The 20,000-nt window shown below is 37.2% G+C and overlaps 1 protein-coding gene across 2 annotated transcripts in view; it reads right to left on the reverse strand.

The window, feature by feature from the left end:
* Positions 1-20,000, reverse strand: part of AFF2 (AF4/FMR2 family member 2) — a 3,001,139-nt gene that overhangs the window by 2,486,470 nt on the left and 494,669 nt on the right. For both annotated transcript variants that reach the window (XM_044057592.1, XM_044057591.1), the window contains exon 3: positions 19,122-19,159. In XM_044057592.1, the coding sequence (XP_043913527.1) occupies positions 19,122-19,132 (11 nt within the window). In that variant the 5' untranslated portion in view covers positions 19,133-19,159. The remainder of the gene's footprint in view (positions 1-19,121; positions 19,160-20,000) is intronic.

Here is a 20,000-nt window from a genome sequence, read left to right on the forward strand (position 1 = left end):
TGTATTCCGTACTTCTCTTTACTTTGAAGCCTGTCAAGAAGGAGAAACCGATTGCTGAATATTGAAAAATCAGCCTATCACTGATAAAATAAGCAAACTTTACACTATTAAGGAAACCATAATCCAAGAGAGTTGTGAATATTTCACTTTGCTTGGCAATTTTTTCATAAATTAGTCACTGAAAATCATAGACAGTTATCTAACTTTTTTAAATGCGACTTCACAGCTAGCAACTCTATCAGAAGTTAATACAAATCACGGTCTCAACAGATTGGTCATACTTTTTCTGATACTGGAAATATATATTTTTTTGTAATTACTATTTGTTTTACTATTTTATGCAAGATATAATAACCCATTTGCAAACTGTAAGCAAATCTGCTATCACTGAGACGTTTTGCTAGAATAACATTTTACCATCTTTCTCTATATGTATAAAAGTTATCCAGGATGTTCCTTTCATGGACTTTATGCTTCTTTCAAGTACATTATTCATTCGGTACAATTAACTCATCATAGGTTCATAGGTGTGTATGAGGCTAATGGCCCTGGAGCCTATATAAGCCTACCCCAAGAAGATTTCCTGGAATCATGCCGCCCAATGTTAGTTCCCAGTGCCCCTGTCAAGCAAGGCCACTGAAGTGATCCCTGGGTGAACTTCATTAGGCTTTTAAATCAGTCAAGAGAGAAGATTCACTTTTAAATTTACACTGATAAATGCCACGAGTCTCAGCAATAAAACTGGTAATGTAGAAGCTTACTTCTACTTGGAGAATGTTGATATCTGTACTAGTGCATGTTGTAGTAACCGATCTGAGATGTACCTCCTTGGTCTATGTGGTGATTGACATGATAGAGTTCTGGACTGTGACACCCATGTGGGTATGAGCCTACAACTGAGCAACATTCTTCTTAATCCAAAGATGATGTTACAATAAGGAAAAAAAATAGCCGATTTTAAAAACTGACTTAGTTTTTGGTGTCATTCAAAGGGGGTGTCATATTTGTTGGCCTGAAAGGATAGATGCATCATCAAGGATGGTCTGCACTTGTCCCCTCTAGGCATTCGAGTATTGGCCAAAACCTTGTCCACTCCCATTGTGTCTTTTTTAAGCATGGACAACCTGATGGAGCACCCTGCATATCTATAACAAACCAGAATTATCTAAAGGTGATACTGCTCAATACCGGGATTCTAAACAAAAAAACTGCCACTCCCTGCAAGCTCTCCTAACCCTAGAGAATGTAGACATCTGTGTATTTACCTGAGATATGGTTTAAAGCCACAGAGCACCTTGGCAGTGCATGGGTATAATGCCATCCACACAATTAGACCAGCTATGACACAGAATGGGACAAAAGGTAGCAGATCCTTAATTTACATCAAAAACAATTGCCCTTCATGAGTGGTCAAGCAATATGACACACGAGCTCCTTCACATAAGTCTAAAAACATGCCATTCTGAGCTATAGAGCCCCTGTGTGGTCCAGGAAATCCATAGCACTTACTTAAATGAACCCGAGTCACTTTACATTCAACCCAACACCATTCTCTTTACCTCGTTGAGCTACCCCACTGTGGACTGGGAATCGTACACAACCTCATACTTGTAGGCACAAAGATTCTCAGACTTGGCCAACATTATTGCCCTGGACCATCTAGTCTGTACACCCATTAGGGACAATTACATCTTTAATTCTCATTAACATGGGAGAACATCACACCCCCACAATGGTAATGTTCTCACTGATCAGGCTGGACCATAAAGTTGTTTCCTTTGAAATAAAAATAGAAACTGAGACATAAGGTAACCCTGCAATTTTTAGGAATTATTCCATGACAAATGTCCTACTTTAAAACCCTGGCAAAATTTCAAGCCCCTCCAAACCCAGGGAACACTCTTGCTTTGCAAACTTGTTCACAAAAATTGCATAGAATCCAATATATATACCCAAATTAAGCAGAGGACAAACTCAAAAACCAAGCCACCCTAGTGGTATCCAAACATCAATAGGTCGTATAACAAAAGAAAGAAAATCATGGAAAAAATAGGAACTGCAATGCCTAGCAGGGTATGAACTCCCTCAAACTAAATAAACAGGTCAGGGGACTAATTAATTCCACTAAAGCCAAATTTGATCTAAAAGTAGCCTCCCAGGATAAGGACAACAACAAGGCATTTTTCAGCTATGCCTGATACCGCAATATACAATAATGTGTTGAATCAATTATAAATGGAGACACATATTCTGAGATGAAGATTTGGCACATCTACTAGCTGATAAATTTAGCTCTGATTTTAACCTTCATTCTCCCTCAGACATCTCTCAGGAAATACTGCTAACCATAGATCCTTAACTATCACTAGGGAACAGGTCCTCAATGTACTTTCCAAGGTCTAAAACACTGTATTGGTGGGACCAGACAGTATTCCATGATGCATCCTTAATAGCATGAAACATGACTTACCAGGACACAACAAATACTATTCAGTTGTAGACTCCAAACATGATTCATGCCTAGTGTATGGAGAATATCCTACTTTGTGCAACTTATAAGCAAGCATATGGCATCTAGGTCCAAAGATGTCATTGCTCTGCTGTATTTGGCAATCATTACACCAATCATTGAGTGCAAAGTTCACTTTGATATGTATCTGACCAGGGATATACAACAACTGCATCCACAGAGGTTCCTCATAAAAAGAACACATGCCATAGGCAACATGTCCTATGTGGATATCTTCAAAGCCTTATCCTTGTATTCTGTCTCCTACAGATTGCCAAGAGTCTATCTACACTTGTACTTCAACGCTTCCTCTGATATGGCCAACATGTACATGTTGCACATGGCGTTATATTCGGGAAGCATGAGTAGGCTAAAAAGGCCCTTTAAAGTGGTTACCCTAATTACCTATGAACCAATCAGACACAAATATTTCACACAATGAGAATGCAAAGGCTTCAAAGTTAGCCTTACAGCATAAACAAAACAAACAAAAAAAAAAAACAATGGAAGACGTATGTCCAACATATTGAGCATTAAAGAATACCTTACTATTTGAAACTCTTTCTTCAGAATAACTTCCTAGTGATCCAATCAAAATTAAAAACAGCCTTTTCAAAACATGACAACTTCATATCCCTAAAACATCAAAATCTATAGAAGAAACACCTCCTTCAATTAAAATCAGTAGATCAATTCATACCTGAAAGAAGGAACTGGAAGACTGGGCGGGCACCCCTAACAATTCATGCAGTCACACATGTATGCACACACACACACACACACACACACACACACACACACACACACACACACACACATGCATGCAGGCATACATACACAGACACACACACACACATGCATATATACAAAGACACATGCACTAACACACACACACACACACACACACACACACATGCATACAAAGACAAAGACACATGCACTAACACACACACACATGCATACAAAGACACATGCACTAACACACACGCATGCACAAATGCACATGCGTGCGCACATACAAAATAAAGTATGTGACACAGATGTCTTTTCTTCACCATTTAAACAGGAAAAGATCCATTAAACATTGGAGTCATTTTTAAAGAGTTATGAGATTTCTTTTCAAAATTATTCCAGTATATAATATTAATAATCATTGCTCAGCCATGCTTGATGCAACTTTTTGTCCACTCCTGGCTAAGTTTACTCGCATTGTGTGTAAATTCTGCCGCACAGTAGAGTGATTATCTCATTCTCTCTTGCACAGCTCTTTTGTGTGCGTACTTTTGACTCCCAATGGCTATGGCTTGAGTCTTTCGAAAAATGAAGTTATCACCTACAGTTCAAATATTCATATCTCTGGAACCATAAGTGTTACTAGAAAGCTGTAAATAGCAAACTATTTAGGATAAATGAATCTTTACATTAGTGGCATTCATTTAGTTTGTTTTAAACTGGATTTTATAAGCCAAAATAAATGCTGTGAATATTAATTTTGTAATGTTGTACAAACAGCTTATAACATTCCAGTAACCATTCAAGCAAGACATATACAGCTAGCAAGATCTTCTTCATACAGCTGTAAGCTTTCAAATGAGGCTATACAGCTCTGTGTTACCTGAATGTTGAGATATTTAGAGATACATGAAATTTCTTACAATACAAATAAACAGTATACAAATAATATTCAATATCTATGCAGAAATAAAGTGTGGTGTAGGCAAATGGTTCCACTAACGAATAAGAATCCATGCAGAATAATAAACAGTAGAACCAAACCACAGCCAAAAACCATATAAAAATGAGTTTTAATGGTGAGCGCTTTCACGACCAGTTCAGCTGCTTCATCAGACAATACCAAATTACATCTCACAATATTTAAAAGCATAACAACCAATAAAAACTAAATCAATTAACAATTAATTGAAACAATTCAGCGTTTAAAAGACCCATCCACTAAATATCCTTATCTTACTAAATTCATTGCCTGTAAAACAGGTTTGATAGAAGCCTGATCATTGAGTCCTTCACCCATAGCAGCTCTCATTTTAATAATCCACTCAAGTTCTAGAGTCTGTTTTATTAATAACATCCCCTCTTCTTTCACTGCATTTTATTATTTCTACTACCATGAACTTAAATGTGTGTGTAGTATCATACATGGCAACATGTTTAGCTAAAGCATTGTCATCTGCTCCCCTGGAGATATCATAAATATGTTATTTCGTATGTTCCTTTAATTTACAGTTAGTCTTCCCTATGTACTATAAGGAGCATTTTATACAATGTTCTAAGTACACTAGATTACTTGTATTGCAGTCAGCAGACACTTTAAATTCTATTATCTTGCCAGTGTCAGGATGAACAGATTTACTGCTGCTATCAAGATGTTGACAAAAGCTGCATTTAAGGCAGGGAAAATGCCTTTAATCCTGCTACAGACATTTTCTGGTGCATTCCTAGGATGACATAGCCTTTGTAAAGATCTTTTAATCTTATATGTGAAAAAAGGGGTTTCCCCCACTATTTGCTTAATTTTGTCACCCGAACAAAGTATAGACCAGTTTTTCCTATAAATCTCTTGCATCAAGTTCACATTACTTGAGTAAGTAATAGGTATCCTCATAGAATTAAAGTTTCTTTGCTCTCTTTCCAGTGAAACTGTTTGAATGTTCAGAAAAATAAGGCTTCCCTATAGTGTCTCTGAGTGATGGAAGTGGAAAGACCACCAATCACCTCAGATTCAATATAGCCTCTATCTATATGTTTGTTCTTCAGTCCTACTAACTCCTTATCTAAGCACTCTGGGTTTGTAGTTAATCTGGAAGTCCTAAGTCCTTGCCCTTTAATAATATTTTTAAATATATCTTTCAGATGCATATCCTGTCTGTGCAAGTAGCTATTCCTATAGCATTCCTTTCTATAAATGTGAGTGTCAAACATCCCCCTTGCATCCTGATTTATCCTTACATCAAGGAAATCTATAGTGTCATGAGCATAGTTCATGGTGAACTTCAAGTTAGTACTGGTATTGAGACTATGAAAAAACTGTTGCATGGTAGTGGAATCCCCCTCCCATAACAGGAAGAGTTCATCCACAAACCTACGATAAAAGGCTATTCTCCCTTGCGTTTCAAACAATAGCAGGTGCTGCCTTTCCCAGTGAGCCATGATAATGTTGGCATAGTTATTGGCACATGAGGTGCCCATAGCTACACCATCCAATTGTCTATATAACACATGCTCAAATAAAAAAAAAAAAACATGGTTTTCTAATAGAAGTTCCAGCAGTAAGGATATAAGGTCTATGAATCTAGGTTCATACTGCCCATCTTCCATTAAATAATGTCTAAACATATCGATATCTTGATCATTGGGTATGGTTGTAAATAAAGATTGGACATCCAATGTCACTAATAGATATTTGTTATTAACTTCTCTGTTATTCAAAAACTGATGGAGATCCTTCAAGAACTGCTGTGTATCACGCAAAATATACTTATTTCTAGCTAACACAAATTTAAGATGTTTTTCCACAAACCATGAAAGTGGTTCCATACTCTATCCCCTCTCCACGACTATAGGTCGCATGGGTGGTAGAGTCGGATGTTTATGTATTTTTGGGATTCCCTGAATAATAGGTATCAGGGGTTCCTTTACTAAAAAGTACTCATATAGTTCTTGTGTTATCTTGCAACATTGCAAACAGTCATATAAGGTATGATTAATATATAAAATATATTTGTCCAGTTGTTTACTATTAATTTTTTCATATACTTTCACATCATTCAGTATTGCCTCCATTGTCTGGATGTAATAACTACTATCCATGATAACTAAAGGGCCTCCTTTATCGGCAGGCCTAATGGTTATTTGCATACCATGCTGTAAATTTCTCAGGGCTTCATATTCATGTTTATCTAATTTCACAAGCTTTTTTCCCACAACCCTGTTATCATATAACTGATATAACTGATACATTTGAAAAAGTGTGTGAAAAAGAAATTTATCAATGGTGGCATTGTTCTTAGGGAAAAAGCAACTTTTTTTATGGAACACTTTTCTATCATTTACTTTATCATATCTAGAATCACTAAACATAGACTTTAGCATCAAATTCCACTTGAAAGTTTTTAATTCAATAACATTTTCTGTCACTGTCATTCTGATGGAGGGTATAAAGGTCATACCTCTGCTTAAAAGTCTTTCTTTGGCTGCTACTGAAGTCTTAGTCGAAATGCTCCAAACTAATGACTGTTTTGCTGCCACATCTTCTTTAAAGTCAGCCCATTATCGCTCTCTAAGGACGCTTTTCTTTTTGTTTGCCCCCTGCTGTAGGAGCGCTCATGAAAATGCATATTATTTGTTGGATATGGAAAATTTAAACAAGGATTGGATGTATTATTCTAATGTATAAAATTAGGTGAAGAAGAGAGATTAGCGATTACCGCACTGCTACTATTCTTCCTGCATGCTCCTCCGTTCACGTCAGCTGTCTGCGGTGCCTCTCTGATGACGCTACTTTGTTCAGTTGAGGTAGTGGGAGTTTCCTGATCTGAAGCCGCTTTAGTAGTCTTGGTTCTTAAAGCGGCAGTGCTATTCCAAGTCTTATTACATAAACATTAATTCTATGATACACGCTCGAGAGACTTGAACCTCAGCACTGAAATAAATAGGACATGCTGGAGGGACAGATTCATAACCCAGAGGCTCCCTTCACTCTGGAATAAAATCCCAGTCCAGGTTAGGCAGAGTCCCTCATTGACTCTCTTCAAGAGGAATCTTGATGAGTGGATGGGAGATCATAGGTTTACCCCGGGTATCACTTCTGTGTCACTGTTAGACAGAGGCACAGTATACTAACCTCGAAAAAGGGCATAGCAAAATTAAATTAAAATGGGTGGCGAAAGCCAAACACACTCTGGCTAGGCTTATAAATGCCCTAGGGCAGATAGCCTAGTATGAACCTATGAGAATACCTATTATTTACTCAGGTAATGTGAACTAGCCTAGTATGAACCTATGAGAATACCTATTATTTACTCAGGTAATGTGAACTTGATGCAAGAGATTTAAAGGAAAAGCTGGTCTATACTTTGTTCGGATGACAAAATTAAGCAAATAGTGGGGGAAACCCCTTTTTTCTCATATAAGAATAAAAGATCTTTACAAAGGTTATGTCATCCTAGGAATACACCAGAAAATGTCAGTAGCAGGATTAAAGGCACTTTTCCCTGCCTTAAATGCAACTTTTGTCAACATCTTGATTTAAACATTTAAGACGCTGCATATGTCTATTAGCAGTACAAGGGGCAGTCCTGGGGTAAATTTTATGTTTCCCATCCACAGATCTAAGTTGCACTTGAAAATGGACAAGGATGAACTTTGTTTTATGTGGATGGCGAGCCTGTTCCATAGCAGTGGCATCCAATCCAAAATACATCTATCCCTCCAAACCATTCTGTTGATGTTGCAGAAGAGTATTAGAACCCTAGACTACGGGTTCCCAAAGTGTGCCGTGGCACCCTGAGGAGCCATGGCTTCCTCACAGGGGTACTGCGAAATAATAAGCTTAGCCGCAAAATAAAGCGCAAACTAATAAGCTTAGTTACTAAGCTTATTAGTTCGCGGTTTATTTTGCGGCCACTTATACTATACGAAAACAGCATCCCTGCTGGGAGATGGAAATATTGATTCAGATTGTTCGAGATGATTTTTGTACAACCCTGCATTGTATAATTATTAATAAAACTACGTTATATGCTGGCATCCACTTATAGTATTATGCAGACAGATGTGTGCAATTGTAGCATCCACATTTTAAGTACCTAAGTAGCATGACAGTTATTAATTTCAGATGATAACATTAAGTATAAATCTCAAGTTGGAAAATGCTGGACCTTAGCACAGTGATAGCATGGCTGTCCAACTGCAGCACTGGAACAACAATGTAACCACATTTCAAATAAAACCAAACCAATATACATATTCTTACACATAACCGTCAAAATGTATGTGCCCCTCACCAATACGTTTCAGGCCAATTACGCTGAAAAAAAAAAAAAAAAAAAAAAAAAAAAAAAAAAAAAAAAGAGTCCCTGACATGTGCAGCCTTGTGTATCCCCCATCAGAAAGCAGCCACAAAAGACAGAGATATGTTTTGCTTTCCTAGAACTTAAGCATGCCTACTGCTGGACAGATTATAATGGATCATAAAACTGAAGGTTTACATACTCTCTGCACACAGCAGAGCTAAATCATAGAGTAATGTGAAACATGACAGCATCAGTCATCTAAGCATAATCATTACTACCAAACAGGTGTTTTACTGTCACAGTCATGAAAGTAAAGTAGCAACAGCAAGGCTACACCTTTACCTAGTTTACACATTTAAGTTAGGTCTTCCTAAATCTAGGCATATATCTAAATGCAGTGTCTGGCACAAAGGTAGACATCATTATCACTGCAGCAAGGATCAAAATTTAGTACTACAGGGTTCATAGAACCCCCCCCCCCATAAATACACACACACATACACAGATACACACACACTATCAGTACCACCACCATCAGAAATAGTAAATTGAATTTTCCTTAGATCCATGAAATTCAGTTATCCATAAGTACCACACTTTCCTATCCTTCCAATGCAGTAACAAAGACATAATTTCTACTACATGCCTCATCCAAAGCTGACAAGATCAGGACTCCATGGTATCCCTCTGAAGAAAAGACAGCTATCAAATCATCCTATACTGCCAGCATTGTGTGACGACATTTATTTATTCATTTGTTAAATAGTTGGGTACGGTCATGTGAACTTCTTTCACGTTCATCCTGGGATAAAGACATGCAAACATTCATTAAACTAACACAATCTGGATCACTACTACTGGTTATACAAGTACAGCTGATACAAACCGATAGCCACTGAGGCAGAACAGCCAGATGAATGTTACCCACGGACAAATGTCACACAGTGGCTTATGTGGGGTGTCATATTTCATGATACGAGACCTGAAATTATACAGCTTTTCAAATTAGCAAAAACACAAACAGCTGTAATAATGCCGTCCACGAGGCAGAAATTAAATGCTTCATGACTACCATTCCATGTAATATATTAAATTGAAAAGATAATTTAAACTGCATATAACACAAAACATTCCAATTAAAGTTTTTTTGTTAGAAAAAGGGGACGGATCATATCACCATATTTTGCAAAGAAAGATTATATGGGCATACATACAAGCTCACTGTGTTCACAAAGTTAAAAAATTAAATGCAACAGTTTAATGTCACAATTAACACTTAGTTAAAATACAGTTTCTTAGTAGCAGTACGGGTGCAAATGGTAGTGGTGGGTAGGGTGTGCTAAAATGAAGCAGTGCAGTTACAAGCCCCTATTACAAATCATTCCTACGGAGCCTCTAGTTCAGATCGTCAATACAGGAAAATATAAATTCAACTAAATATAAACTGTGCAGAGCATTTCTTTATGCCTCCATGTGCACTGATCGCAAATAATAGTTAACATAATGCAAAAGCACTCTCCCAAAAACCCAAAACCAGACAAGTACAGTAACTTGAGAGACTGTAGAAGGAAGGAGGCAGGGATGGAACCAGACAGCTATGGCAACTAGATATAATGGATGTACCACACTATGAAAATAACGACTAGGCAAAATGCCATCAGTAGGAGGAAATGCGCCCCCAACATACAATGCCTGTAACAAAAGGCAACTGAGCCTTTCTTTGCAAAGATGCTGCTATGCGCCGAAGATTGCGTAAACTAACTTATGGACACAGCCAGAATGTTACCTGTTAACGTGTTCAATGCAAATGCATGATTGGAGTACTTCAGTCCTCATGGCTGCAGAATCTGTCTATCAAGGGGGCACTTTTTAATTAGCATATTAACAGACCACGTGGAAGCTTACTGTGCTGTCTTTGATTCGAAAAGTGTAAAATTTAGTAGTGCTGGAATTCTGTTTGTAGGTGTAATTGGGAGCTGTAGTAGTGTAATCTCAATATGGCAGAAACAGAAATAGGAAAGGAACTGTTAAATGTATTGTGTAGTGTGGTTTGAAATGTGCCCTGAATGTACTTACTGTAGGTAAGATTATGTGGCAAAAGTAGTCTGCACATATATTAGGAACTGTTATTGTGTTGGGATTATGGGGACCACAAAGAAATGTTTGTTAATGTGGTGTAGTTTCTGTGTTTTAACATTTTTAATGGGTATCAACGGGTACCACGATGCAAGAAAAAATATTTGGTTACCAGACCCGTGCTGCTTAAACGTCCTGTGACTTTTCCTCCTTCTATGTCTCTGGCTGGGGTGGGTTAAAGAGAAGATTTTTTTTTTTGTCATAGGTTTTCTTGTGCCAATGTCTTTTAAGTGTAATAGGGATGTCGTCTTGTCTAACTGCTGCCTTAACACTGTTAGTATTTATTCAACATATTGGGACATGCATCCAAAAATGGGCTCCTTTTTTGTCAAGAAACATGAGTTTGTAATGGCATTGCTCAATCATTTGTTAAGTTGCACCATTTCATGTGAGGGGAAGGGAATTGCGGTCAGTGCAAAACCTGCCAAAGTACTTTCCGGTACTAGCCAGCTCACTACTGCTTCTCTACCTCCCACCCCCTTACAAAAAATCAAAGCTACTGTGCATGCACTAAACTTTTCACAGTGTGGTTCAATCATGTGAAACTGAAATATTATTTATTTTGCTTTTCATATCACTTCAAGTGTTGGATTCAACGCGGCAGGTAAGGCTTTGTTCACTTATAGCCCAGCCCTTAAACAAATATTCTATTTCCTATTTAGCTATTTCACAAAGTATACTTGTTAGAATTTGACGAGGGGGGCACCTTGGCAAAACCTGGATTCAACAAGGGAGCTGAGAATTGGAAACGTTTGGGAACCTCTGCCCTAGACTCTGTTGCCATTTGATTTTTCTGATGTACCGATAAGTAATCAGTAATGGGTCAGAGGATGCCTTATATGCCAGACACAGGTCACCTTTTAACAGACTAAGATACTGGGTATAGTGACCAGGCTTTGAATCGGTCCATGTAGGACATATTGTTTAGTATTTGTATCCTTTTAGTAAGGTATCTCTGTTGGCATTCCATTTGCTGCATGTGTCTGGACAGATACATGCCAAACAGAGCATTATATTCAATGACTGGACTAATGACAGGTGAGTAAAGGGGGACAATGATATCCCTAAATCTAGATACAATCCTTCTGCTCATAAGCTGTGCTTATAAAAATAGGCACATGTTGGTCAAGAGTTAGGTCACTGTCCAAATAAGGTCCCAAATCCTAAACAACTGGATCAACTCTTAGGGGAGCATTGTTAATGTGGTAGTTCCCTGGGATAGATGACTTTTCAAAGGATACAATAATGTATTTCTGGCATTTAGTTTCAGACCATGATTTTGACACCAGTTGTTCATTTGAGACATATCTTCCAGCAGCATGGTTAAGTCATTTGGGGATTCAATTAATGTTCTGAGCTTACAGTCATTTGCAAACTTAGACAGATAACTTTGGTATTGACTTTTACTTTTACTTCAGAAAAGTAGATGCCAGACAGGAGAGGTCCCAGCACAGAACCCTGGGTGACTTCACTGATGACTGGTCTCTTTCTGGAGGTGACTTCCCCTGTTTTATCTGTATCCTGTCTGTGAGCCAGTTACCAATCCAGGGTGTTGGTTGGATGAGAAGTACCCCTGGTAGGTTTAAATAAGAGTGATAAGACTATGGACATGGAGGGTGAGCTGCAGTGAGCCATGATGTGGTGAGGGACCTGATCTATGATGACTTGCATGTGGATGACCTCCATGGAATCATTTACTTTAACCATCCTGGAGGTGTGTTTCCTGCTAACACAGATCAAGACACCCCCTCCTTTGCCAGAGCACTTTCTATGACTTTAAAACAAGTGTCGGTCATGGCACAGATGTCTACATTCTACAGAGTGAGGAGGCTTGAAGGGTATGGAGTATTTTTTGCTAGGGGTCCTAGTAATTCGCAGTAATGTCTTAAGGTTTCTTGGAGGCTTTTTAACTAGTTGGTAGTTTTATCATTTTGGCATTGCCTAAGAAAGGTTCTAAAGGGTTTGATAAAGTTTTGTCCAATATCCAAAAGCCTAGGAAGAACAAGTGCAGCCCATCCTTGACAAAGCAATGTGGTCTGTTGACCATGTCTTCCCATGATAATAGATATTGTATTCCTTTGGAGGGATACCAGAAGCTAAGCCAATTATTAAAATCAATTATTTTAGATTCACACTGAGGCATCATCCTTGTTGAAGGTAAAATGCTGCTCAATGCATACCTGTCTCTGACGCATATTTTAAGAGAGCTATTACATCTCTTTGGCACTTACCGTATTATCGCAACCAGATTTGCAACATGCCATAATTGCTCATGTTTCAGTCAAACAAATGTCTTTTAAGTTTAAAAGGGTTGCCTAAACTGTTAAGAAGTCTTCTTGGGATATTGGTGATGGGTTTGGAAGAGGAATAAGGGGAAAATTCAGGTTTCTGGGTAGCATGTTTTACCAACGTCAGGCAGTGAATACAGTGATCATAATGACTGCTGCTTGTGGGACCGGGGAAGAATAACCGTTATTTTTGGGTGACATCTTACCAACGGGAAGGCACTGACCAATATATGCAGTTACTTTTAAATGCCAGTAATCATGACAATGAAAGTTGTCTGTAAGGATTAGTAAGTTACACTTTTAGCTCCATTTGAAAGGCGGCACTTCAGCTGTGGAGAACCTGTTCAATTTGCTGACTCATTCCACTGACAAATATTGCAAAGCAACAGTCATGTGTCTAGTTCAAACAAGGGCGCTCCCTGCAAAGAGGACATTTGCCCTTATTCTTCCTAGTATGTGGCACACAATGTGACTCCAAACTGTTTCACACTTTAAAAGTACCCATCTTCCATTAACAGAGATACCTTCGCAGAAAACATTGTACAGTATGCCACCTTGCAAATCTGGTTGCGATAACACGCAAGTACCCATCTCTTTTCACATAGTCCAGTGAGATTTGTCTCTGTGCATTTATATCCACATGGACTATGACAGAATCATAATGATACCTGGGGTGCAGTGACTAGAGTGCATGCATGATATTGCAGATCCTGGTTCCAGATAGGCAACTAAAAGTTATCTACTCCATGTCTAACTTGGTGGGTGGGGCATCTGTGTGTCAAACAATGGAGTCTCTGATAATAAGAGCATCAGGTAAAGTATAGGTTTGACTTATAGGCTTTGTTCTTGGGGGGCCGCTGAGTGTAGGCTTAAGTGAGATGTTTGGTACAGCTTTTGGTGTGTTTAAGCGACAGGTGAGGAGGAGTGTTGCTGTTAGCTGGCTTTGGAGGTCTTTGACATTTAAGAAGGCTTCTTTTAAGTGCCTGACAAGACAAAGTGCCTGACAAGACCATTTGTGCATGTGTGTGTGTGTGTGTGTGTGTGTGTGTGTGTGTGTGTGTGTGCGCGCTCGTGCATGTGTGTGAAGGAAGTGGTATAGGTATTCTTGACAACCTCGTTTCTATTCAAGAGTTTTTCCCTGAAGGAAGTTGTGCATTTACATTTCTCATATACTGTGCTCTTTTCTGTAATGATTAACTGGTCGTATGAGAACACACAACAATTGCTACATTGCCTCAGGATGTCCAAATCTATCAAGCTGGCCAAAGAGACATTAGGAAATTGAATATCCATGGTATCCAGTCCGGTAATAGTGTGATCGGTTAGGATTAAGGATTAGGTTTTAACAGAGAACTATGAGGGTAATTTCTGGGGTTAACGGGAAGATGTTATATAGTGGCAGGATATGGTAGTGCTATTTGATGCACAAGCTAGCTGCTTGAAACTTAACTCTACACAATGTCACACTGTTTAATAGGTTTCAGACCTAATCCTAACCTTGCAGGGAATATTTACTTTCTAGATGTTTGTTAGTATATGCAGAACTGCTAACCACTGCTGTATAGTAGACAGCTCCACACAAACACCTAATTTATAGCAGAAAAAAAGCTTGAAAACCTATGCCCTTTAGCAAATAAATGAAAACACTTTGAGCTCCCTGGAGTAATTCCCAACTGAGAGAGACTAGGCAAACACCTTCTGCCACAAAATGGATGATCCAGGAACTTTGTAATGTAAAAACACAACAAAAGTGGCTCTTATGCCCTCTCTCCAACAAAAGACTGCACTTTGAGCTCCGTGCAGTACTTCCTAACTCAAAGAGACCAGGTAAACACCTTCATTACTATAAGAATCAGTTTTTTGACTGCAGTTTTTTTCCATAGGAGTTACACTTTCCGAAGTAGAAAGCACTTTTTAACAATATCTGAATTATTTTATTTACTTCTATTTTTTGGTTGTGTAGGTGGAATGGCCATTTGATTATGTTCAGTCACTGGCCTACAAATGCTGTGTTAGATGCAGATGCATCCAGTATCATACAGAGCAGAAAAGTAATATTTACACAGTGATTACAGATGATAGATTTACAACTGAGATTGTGTTGGTATGGTTTATTTTTATTTACATAAAGGTAAGAATGCCTAGATGTTTATTGTTTACAAAAATAACATTTATAAGAACAGGGAGGAATTATAAATGTGAAGCAAGTAAATAATTACAAATTGTATAATAGATTTACCCTGTAATATTAGATAAAAATGCAGTGGCATGTTTTGAAGGTAGGATAAAGCAGTAATGTATAGTAAAGGAACCATATAGTTCATAGAGGGGCACAGGTACTTAGCCTTGGTTTAGCCATGATCAGCAAAACATTTATATATAGTTTTAAACACAACTCAGTGTGCCTTGATTGTGGATATTATTAAACAAGCCAACAGTAAAAAATGCTTTCATTCTTACTGCTAGACCACAGAGGGGTCTAAGCATTGTGAGGTTTTCACTGTTGCTACTTCTAAGAAAAACCATTATTTTATTTGACAGTTTATCATGTAGGAGTAGACAACAGTGATATTTAATACTTTTGAAGAGACAGGCTTTTACTAATAATTTTGCTGTACTATTTCTGGTGACCAGTGACATTTTTCTATCAGTGTGCAGTGATCTTTTAGTGGGTTAGCTAGAAGGACAAAGCGACACATTTTTCTTTTTGTTGTTTTCAATAAGTTGGTGCTAAAAAGGGAGCATATTACAATAACAGATAGTCTATATACTAACCTGGGTTTCAGTACACTTTTTGGCAGGTTCTGTCATGCATCTGCATAGAACAGATGCAACATTTTGTAACAGTCATTTAACTATGATAATTCTGTTTGGAGTAACCAGCTGAAAAGAACTGGCATTCCCTTCAACCTATCTGAAGATGTTGATATGTCTGCTTACCTCTGAAGATATTAGCAAGAGAATTCCGGAGAAAGCCAAAAATAGTGTGTGTGTGTGTGTGTGTGTGTGTGTGTGTGTGTGTGTGGGGTTAAAGGCCCAAAACCAGGGACAGATTTTAACAATTGCAGCTATGAGCACAGAAAGCTGCTAGAATAGCAGGTTTTGCATTAACATACCTTTTCTGAAGAATATGAAATCTGAAACTCTGTAAAACTGATGTCTGTCAGTATTTAGTAACTTCAGTCCTCAATGATTTGTCAGAAAAGCCATAAATTTAATGAGGAACAGAACAAAAGTACAAGGCAATATCTGAACATTGACAAATTTTTGCGAGTTGAGAGATGCAGCTGGCTATGATAAAAATTACTGCTTATAACCATTCTCTATACTGGTCAACTTATATGCTCAAAAATTCTGGACAAAGATAAAAATAATGGGGGAGGGCTGGATAAAAGTTCGACATTAGAGACAAATTTTAAACGTCCTACAATTTGTTTAAATGTTAATAAAACAAGTTTTGTAACAAAAGTAATTTTCTGAACAGTAAGAGGTATGACAATCTAATGTCTGGCTTCACTGTCTGACTATAATCCTCAGTGATTTACCATAAAATCAAAACATGAGATTTAGAGTAAAAATATAAGGCAAAGTTCAGAGGTATAACTTGGAAGTAACAGCAGACTTTTGTCAATAAAGTGAAGAGATTGAGTGGGCTGATAGGGAAGAGTAACTATTTTTAATACCTTTGTATTAAGATCATTTCAAAGAACAATACATTATAAACATTCAGATCAGCAAGTACAAACCAAGACATTATCAATTACAATAAAGTAAGCACATATTTAATCCTATGTTCCACTGTTAACGAAAAAGAGTAAAAGGAAAGCCAATAAATACACATTAAAGGGAAAATAGAAATATTGAAATATATTTCATAAGTGCTTTTAAAACAGTGGAACAATATGCGTTAACAACCTCCAGAAATCAGTAAAATGAAAGTCAGTCTGAAGTATTTATCATCCCTCCAGTTAAAAGCTGTTGCATGTGCCTAGTTAATGATTATACCCAAGGAAACAATTTACACACACCTCAGATGAACTTCAATGCGATGACAACTGAACATACAAAATAAGAAAGTACCAGAAACAGCATTAATCAACAGTAGAAAAGCATTTGATATCAGGAAATAAATAAAATTACAGTTCATGCATTTGTTTCTTGAAGTATCAAAAATGTCCAGATAGAGCTTTTGAAACAAACAAATATACAAAATTTGAAGGTGAAAAATATAGAACGACTGATAGACCTTTAGTAAAAACTTCATAGAAGTGAAGATTTTTCACACATTGGAAGTAGGGGAAAATAATATAAATGCTCCCTAAAATCTAGAAAAGCCCAATGCAGGGTCACTTTAAACTCTCTAACCCAAAAGGATACAGCCTTCATTTCAACATGCATCTGACCAACACTGCGGTAACACTGTTGAGAAAGTATTTCCTTTTGTTATGAGCAACTGTCTTCCTGGTCACCATAGTTACAACTATAAGATCAAATCTATTTCTTACCTAGAGCATCCAGTCTTCTAGAGTATATTCATGAAAAACAGGCTCAAGTAAAAGGAAAAGGCCTTCCTAGGAAGTAACTGGCAATGAATACTTAATTTCACCAGTATGGGTTGGTGAATTAATTAGGTTAGATCATCATATTGATGAAAACTCTTTAATGATCCACTGACAAGTCCCAGTCTCGCCAGCTACCTAGGTTTGCTGAAAACAGATTCTGCAAAATAATCTCTTAAGTAAGATTCCATGCTGGCATCAGAACTGGCTAAATATCCAAATACTTAAACTACTTAGGATTCCAAGCAATGTTGACAAGATTCCATGAAGAAAGTGAAGGGTCAAAATATGCTATAATTATGTTGAGATAGATTAACCTTATGGCAGGATAGCTCATGCCAGTCACATAGGATTCTCCAGAGCAGAAGTATTTATGGGCAAAATAATTAAAGAGAAGAATAAAACTTTTAGTAAATACAGCCAATGCCATACAGTTCAGAATTGTTTTATCATCTAAAAATGATACACTGAGTCTACTTCAATGGGGAAAAACAACAAGCAAGCCCAGTGTGTGTGTGTGTGTGTGGGGGTAACCCTGCTGAACCATCTGGAGAATGTAAAACACTTCTTACACACAAGCCTCACCACATGCATTGCCAAAAGTTCTACCCCTGCTTATACAGCCATCATAAAATAGGACTAAAGCCAGGCATTTCATTTTGCTGAGGTATTATTTTTTTAAAAGAATGAAATACTGATACTGATGTATTACTTACTCATAAAGGAATTACTACTGAAAAAAAACAGACATAGAACAACAAACTAAACAGACACAGAACAAGTTATACATGGTCATATGTAATTTTGTAAAACATACAAAACTAAAGTATCTCTTGCTACTACATATAGCAAATGCATTTACACTACTGTCTAGTTAATTCAATTTTAGAGTCAACTGTCAGTAGCTTTAAGAATGAAAGCATAACACCTGCTTTTGGTAAATTTTAGCGTGCTTCTAGGAGACAGACGGGAAACAATGCAAGTATAATCTCATTCCTTCGCAAAATAAATCACAGCTGTTAACGGGTATGCAAAGAAAAAAAATATACCCTGTTCTTGTTTTCTCTTCTGGGTCACATATTATTTGGTGCCCAAGTAGGTAAAGAATGATGCATTTTTAGCATTAGGAGTACAAAAGTGAACATATTTTTGATATAATTGACACTGAGCTTGATTGCATATCGGCAGGTAATTCAGGACAGTAAGTTTCATGGAAAATGTACTTGCACAAAAACAGGATAGAACTGGCCCGAATGAACCCTGACCTATGATGGCGGCTTCTTAGCTGCTCTTCTCATTATCACTATGCAGAATGGTTATAAGTGCTCACCAATATTGTGTGTGTTCACCGACAAACTGAAAAAACATTGCACTAACCGTAAAAAAATCATAACAAAGATTACAAAGTCTTCCAATATAAAACCCCATAGAATTAGTCATAAGGACTCTTATATTGTCAGTTTACTTGTGTAGTAATGTATGTACCCTAAAGGAGGTCTAATATGACAATTAAAATTGGAAGGGACAAGTCTAAATCACAAGGCCTACATCAAAGCAGTTGACAGGCATGCTCACTGTCTGCAATTATTTTACTTACCTCAAATCCATCTGTTTCCAGTATTACACCCAAAATACCTGTAAAAAACATACATAGATTCACTACTCTATCCAGACAGAAAAGCACAGTGTAACCACAGAATACGAGTAACTGAAATAAAACTAGATAGGAGTGAACTTAATACTACAAAGTAAACATACTGTGCTGTTAGCCTGAGTTTCAAAGCAAAATACACACAGCCGACTATAAAGCAGTAACTTTTGATATTTTACACTCTAGAAGTTACACAACTACGTGAAACTCAGAAAAAAATGAAGGAAAGTTTTTCTCAAACATAGTTCACTAAACCAACACAGAATTTTGAAAATTCTTCCTTTTTCCTTACAAAGTATTGAATATTGCATTTTGGGATGGCTTCTCTCCAGCTGTAGATATAACCTTTTAGGCAAAATCTTTAAACCTTTATAAGTTGCAAAACATGGAAAAGGATCAGTAATCTTTTTAATTACAGCAGCATAAGTGAAGGCCTTATAAAACAGCAAACAAAATATAAAAGTATTTAAGTATAATATTACGTATCCACTGTAGTCTAAAGAGAGGTTGAAACATTAATGAAACCAAACCATTTAATCTTGTATGCAGTTTTCAAACCATGTCAAACACAGGTCATTTCATTATCAAGCCAACTAGTCAGCACTAAAACAAAGTCATTTGAGAGGAACCTAGCATTTAAATTAGCAACAGCTGAGACTTGAGCTGGGAAAAAAATATTACCATTGAAGACTATCTGTTTTAATGTGCAACTGTTAAAATAGTCATTTTTGATGGATATTATCAAACATATAATAAATATATTAGTGGGATTATGTTTACCGAAATTAAAGCATTATTTGTTATAAAAACATGTTATATGCTCAG

The sequence above is a fragment of the Protopterus annectens genome, chromosome 15.part0 (genome assembly GCF_019279795.1).
Source record: "Protopterus annectens isolate FY-2018-M chromosome 15.part0, PAN1.0, whole genome shotgun sequence".
Classification (NCBI taxonomy): Eukaryota; Metazoa; Chordata; order Ceratodontiformes; family Protopteridae; genus Protopterus; species Protopterus annectens.